We start from the raw sequence: 6,000 nt of genomic DNA, 5'->3' as shown, positions 1-6,000 counted from the left end.
CCGTGCGATCTATCACGATTGCTTAACAGAGCATTAAATAACCTTAAGCCCTCTGTGGGAAGTTGGCTCTTGTGCTACGAGTCAAGCAGCAGCTTACACCCTATCACTTTCCAAGCGCACCAGTCGCCACCACTTTTTACACTCCTTCCACTCCCGACTCCTGAATGGTTGGATGTATCTAATCAGGTGAGGGCTTTGTTGTTAGTGGATATGCAGACGCCTCAATCTAATAAATGTTTGTATTTTTTATTTTTTTGAAGGCATACAAAAGTTCAGAGTGTCCTCTGTGGTGCAGTCATGTGGTCCTCGGATCCAAAGATGTTCTGCCATTGAGGCGTTCACTGCTTGTCCTTGGGGTGAGCAGGGCGTTTCTTGCAGGCATCGCTCTCCAGGTAAGCCTTGAGTTTTGGGCGGGAATCCATCTTTGCTACGAAGTCTTTGAGGAGCGGAAACTCACTGAGGCACCCTGGGGCAAGCTTCAGGTGCATATGGAGGACGTGCAGGAGGTTGTAGTCTGCATATGAGATCTGTGGGAAGAAAATAAAGGCATTAACAAACCTGCAAGAGACTCCATGACCATATGTCCAACCAGCCAGCCACCTACATGCTTTGAGCAGAACAACAAAGTGAATGGACTGTGGGCTCCTTCTGTATCTTACGCTTGCAGAAATCTCCTCCTCAATACAGGGGTGAAGCTTATTCCATTGACGTCAAGATTCCCTCGGCCGCTTCCAGACTAGCATCATTTAGTCAAGGACTTCACCGACGTGTGGGACAGACTCCGTGGAGAGGGAAAATGTACTGTATTTCAATCTCCAGGCAGTGAGCTCAGTGCGATAAGAGGGACACACAAGGAACAGGAGACCACAGTGTCTCTGTTGCTATGTAGACCGTGATACTAGTGCCACAGAAGGGATAGACTCCATGGACTAGAAGAACACACCATCTCTTTTTTTCTCTAGGCAATAAGGTAGTGGAAGTGGCAGGCTCGAAGTCCCATCTTGTGTGTGTCACTGGGTATGTAGCCTCCATGCAGTGGGTGTGACAGGCACCAAAGCTCATCTTGTGTGGGTGACTGGGTCGGTCTCCTCTATGCAGTGGGTGTGACAGGCTACAAAGCTCACCTTGTGTTTGTCACTGGGTCTGTCGCCTCCATGCACTGAGTGTGACAGGCACTATGGTCAACAAATCTCTCATCCACCCTCCTCGAGTGGAGACTCTGCCCCACTTAATAAATATACAGATGTTTATTTTCTTTTGTCAGCGCCCCCCTCACCAGCAGACAAGTAACTGGATAGAGGCGCCCCTGCTGGCCAGTCAGAAAAACGCCAGGCCTCTCAGATGCAGTTCCCACTTTGTCACTAGAGGGGGCTCAGGTGCAATTTGGATGGTGCCATTTCCTCTTCTGACCATCATACTTGGGCATAACCCAGCCCCCTGTAGCCCTTTCAGCGCATGGGGGCTCCACCCTCCAGGGAGCCCGAAGCACCCTAAGCTCAGTGCATGTCTTTGAGGCATTGATAATCCCAGCTGCCCCTCACCCCTGTTATGCCACTGCTCTTACCTGGCTTCCTGCGACAAAGCCCCCTGGATGTTCAGAGAGGATGCGCTCGAACGGGCGCAGCTGATTGGGCAGGTCTGCGATATACTTGTCTTTTCCGGTTTCCTGCAGTGAGAGACCAATAATATCAGAACACGTTGCCTCCCATAGGGCGAACGATGCACGAGGCACACCATATGAAACATTTGTTGTCATTGCTGCTTGAGTTAAATACCTAATGCACTTGAGGCTGTGGAAATGGACTTAAGGGGCCCTTCATGGTCTGTGTTCAGGGGGATTAAATAGGACCCCGATAAACCCCACTGATGTGGAACAACCCTCTCTGCTTTTGTGGTCTGGCCTCTGGGGCACTGGCATATGCTACCAGGGGGCATGGATCCAGTTGGTGGTTGTGAGTTTATTATTTGGGGTGATTGGGTGTCCACCACAAGTGATAAAGTCACGATCATGTTAGGTCCAGGCAAAGATTCCAGTCTTTACCCTGAGCTCAGCCCCTGGTAGCTGTGGCACAGAGCAGACAGACCTATCTTAGAGACAATAAGTAACGAATTTAGAAGTACCAAAACAGTTACAAAGTGGAAAACCCAACAAAACAGAATTGAAATCCAACTCCAAATTTAAAAAAATAGAATAAATGTTAATAAACACAATGACACCAAAATGACAAAAATCCAATAGGGGAAACTGCAGATGAATTTTTAAAGATGTTAGTTTAAAAGATTTAAGTGAAAGGCTGTCAATGGTCGTGGTGGAGCAGACATAGGCACGATTCGAGGCCGACCACGAAGGAGCATGGGTCGGACACACCCAGAAGATTGGTCCTACTAGGGCCTGCAAGTAGAGAAGTTCGAAAAAGTTTCCAAGTTCCAGTCTGAAAGTGGACGCTGTCCTTTTTCTGAAGGAAACGTCTTCTCTGCATGAGGCAAACCTGACATTCGGCCTGACGCTGTGGAACTGCTGGTTGGATACTTCTATCAGTCAGTCCCTTTGAAGCACTGGAGCAAAGGCTTTGAAAAAATGCCCAAACCGCTTGTGTTGCCAAAAAAAAACTACACAACAGGAAGATATATGGCCTGATGGCTCAACTCGCTGCCTTTGGAACCTTGAGACCCAGGTCCAAATCCCAGCATCGCCAGCTCAACTTACCATTGTGTGATTTTGGGCCGATAACTTAAATATTCATGTGCCTAAATATGTAATATGGACTACATAGGACTACACTCCTATGGGGATTAAGACAGGCACTTAGAGACTCTCTGGGTGCCAGGCAGTGGCAACAGCAACATTCAGTCTAGGCCCAGCTTCCACTTGCCAGCTGGGATATTTTAAAGGAATATCCTCTTCAGCTTTTTTATGTTCCTAACTTGTCCTTTTTCCGAGTCAGCAGTATTAGTATTTTAATATGCACTGTGGATTTCTACATAGGACAGCTAGGCCTGCCACAGTCAAACTAGCTTTTTGGGCCTCGTCACTGCAGGGACATACTAACATAAATTATCTACATGTCCTACTTTTAAATATCATGCAACCTATCTTGTGGGCTCAAGGCCAACATAGGGTTGACTCATTAACGTTTAACAGGGAGGCACCTGATTCGCAAATGTAACTATCACTTATGAGAATGTTTATACTTGTCAGTTTTACATTTTTGGCATTCAGAAACGGCCCTTTTGTAGTGACCTACACTTTCGTAGTAAGACCAGCACATAATATGGCCAACTGCTGATACTGCAACACATTCCCGTATAAAATAATGGAAGTAGACACTTCCTACAAAAGTGTAAGATACAACAAAATGAGAAGTTGCTACAAATGTGTAGTTTGTGAATACCGAGGTATAAACTTGCTCAAAAGTGTAAGTTACTGCAAATGTGCAGTTTGTGAATAGTACTTTGTGGTATATTTTGTAGTAACACAAGACTCACTACACAGTGCAGTTTGTGAATCAGGCCTTGGTGTTTATCCGTCAAAAAGGGTTCTTGTAGCAGGCACATTGAAGGCGTAATGTGCTCTGGTCAGGCTACACTTGTAGGCCTGAAGCCTTGTTTCCTTGTCACTCTAGCAGATGGCACAATAAGTGCTGCAGTCCATAGGTGACATTCAACCTTTCATGCCATGGGTGCATTTCTACACCATTTACTAGTCTTGTGGGAGAGTTAAATATGCCAATCAGGGATTAGCCCGTTCCTACAGGTTTTAGGGGTCAGTGCACATACACTGGCCACTGGACAACAGTGCCCCAGGGTGGAGAGTCTAAAAACCAACAATAAAGTTAAGCAAAAAAAGGATGGTGGTGACTAGGGGTGGACGGAATTAGCGTAGTCATGCTACGCAAAACTCTGCGAAATGGTAAAAAAATCTCCGCGAGCACGCAGAAATTCAGCGAACACGCGGAATGGCTTGTTCGGGATGCTTTTTTCCTGTTAGCGAACACTGTTTGCATGCTCAGAGGGGGGGGGGGGGGGGGGGGAATATCTTGTGAACACGCATTTTGAGAATGCGAACAAGCAAAAATCTGTGAAGCTGCGTAATGCAGAATTTTGGGCAAATCCGCGTTCTCCGCAGAACGCGAAATTACCCAAAGTCAGCCAGCGGAATGGAATTTACCGCCCAGGCCTAGTGGTGACCCCACAAAAAGAGGCATTTACTCAGTGAGTGGTGATGACAGCGTTGAGCCCCCTGGGTCACTAAACCATGTCAGGGGGCTGCTGTGCAATAATGACGTGCGTCATCAAGCAGAGACTGCAGGGAGGGGTAGGAGGCCATTGATGTCACACTTGCAGGTTCCAAGTGGCACTGGTCTGTGAAGGCCGACTATTGAAAAGCTGCCCTTTCTGCAGGGTCACCCTGGATTTATTTTTTCTGGACCCTATTTTTCCTAGCTGTGGAACTCTGTGTCCTTTACCCTTGCTATCTAGTGGAAAGGAAACAGAACAAATGATGGACAGAATGCTGAACAGTGCAAACAGTCTCCCCCGGTTATCCGCCCGGGTTAGGCCCATATATCAAAGCGGCTCATTTCTCCCATTTTTCACAACATTTCAGCTGTGACCTTTTGCACATATTCGCATGCGCAACAATGTTGGATTCGTTTTTTTCTGAAATTACTTTGTTTACACATCTAGCTTCGCACAGCATTATCACGATGCCTAAGAGTGGCAGGGATAGGGCTGGGCGACCACGCCCGCACACTAAGGGTCAACCAAAGCTGCTGCTCTGAGCTGTACAAGGAGGACCAAGCAGCACAGATACCCGCTCTGCTCACTACCGCTGCACTGGTGCACAAACAGGCTGCCTAGCGCCGTGCACAATCTCTGCACCAGGGTGCGACCCTTCCAGCACAAAATACAATTGACTCTGCAAATTCCTAAACACCGTATATGTTCTGTACAGTGCAGCACACATGCAACGTGTGAAATGTTTTCCATGTTGGTGCCTTCTTTCAAGGACGTGTTATTTTTTTGGTGCAGAGCCCAGGCTGGCTACACTAGCCTCAGGTTTTGCATCAAAAGCTTCGCCGCCAAGACATGGATCACCCACCCCACCCACCTGCGGCAGACCCAGGACCTGCTGACCTTCAGGAGACTTCTCAAGACCTGGCTGTTCGAGCAGTAGCTGTGCCATCCCCCACCCCCTCTAGCGCCTTGAGACCCTCACGGGTGAGAAGCGCGCTTTACAAATGTTTGATTGATTGGGTGCTTGCACTAGTCTGAGTAAAGCCTCCTGACGGCAAACGGCACAGAGTGGTGTTGGCGCTGAGAAATGGGCTCCTTTCCAGGCGAAATCCCTGCACGATGGACAGTAAATGCATTACAAGAGTCTGCGCTGCTTTGGTCACTGTAACCTTGTCCAGGTGCACATGCCTAGGAATCCGGCCCCAAGATTCTGTTAATTATACTTAGCTTGTTGTTATGGGCCGCGTTATTATGGCAGGAATTCCTGCTGTCCCACTCACTTTACCAGGGGCCCCTTGGAAGCTGGGGGCCCTGGGCAATCGCCCACTTTACCCAGGCCTTAAAACGTCTTTGTAGACAGAATACAAATGGAGCTCTAACCCCCCTGTTACCCTCCTGAATGGGGATGCTGGAGGGACCCCGGCTCTGCTCAGCTGGGCCCGTATTACAGATGGGGCGCAGTTTCCATGTTTGCACCACGGATTTTTCGGCCTTAATCGTCCAGAAGCGTTTCAAAGTTAATCCCCAACTTTTACCGGGCACCAGCTGGGAGGCGTGGACTGGTGCCAGGAAAGGATGGACCAGAAGAGACTGGGCCTGCTGAACCAGAAGAGGGACCGGGCCTGCTGAACCAGAAGAGCGACCGGGCCTGCTGGACCAGAAGAGCGACCGGGCCTGCTGGACCAGAAGAGCGACCGGACCTGCTGGACCAGACCTGCTGAACCAGAAGAGGGACCGGACCTGCTGAACCAGAAGAGGGACCGG

At 48.8% G+C, this 6,000-nt stretch overlaps 1 protein-coding gene across 4 annotated transcripts in view; it reads right to left on the bottom strand.

Annotated features, from left to right (window-relative positions):
* Positions 1–232: 232 nt before the first annotated feature.
* Positions 233–6,000, bottom strand: part of LOC146839359 (glutathione S-transferase P 1-like) — a 54,030-nt gene continuing 48,262 nt past the window's right edge. For all 4 annotated transcript variants that reach the window (XM_085651356.1, XM_085651357.1, XM_085651359.1 and 1 more), the window contains 2 exons: positions 1,565–1,666; positions 233–527 (listed from right to left, as the gene is read on the bottom strand). In XM_085651356.1, coding sequence (XP_085507482.1) covers positions 339–527; positions 1,565–1,666 — 291 coding nt within the window. In that variant the 3' untranslated portion in view covers positions 233–338. The remainder of the gene's footprint in view (positions 528–1,564; positions 1,667–6,000) is intronic.

This window comes from Triturus cristatus, chromosome 4_1 (assembly GCF_964204655.1).
Source record: "Triturus cristatus chromosome 4_1, aTriCri1.1, whole genome shotgun sequence".
Classification (NCBI taxonomy): Eukaryota; Metazoa; Chordata; class Amphibia; order Caudata; family Salamandridae; genus Triturus; species Triturus cristatus.
This window is presented reverse-complemented; position numbering and strand designations above follow the sequence as displayed.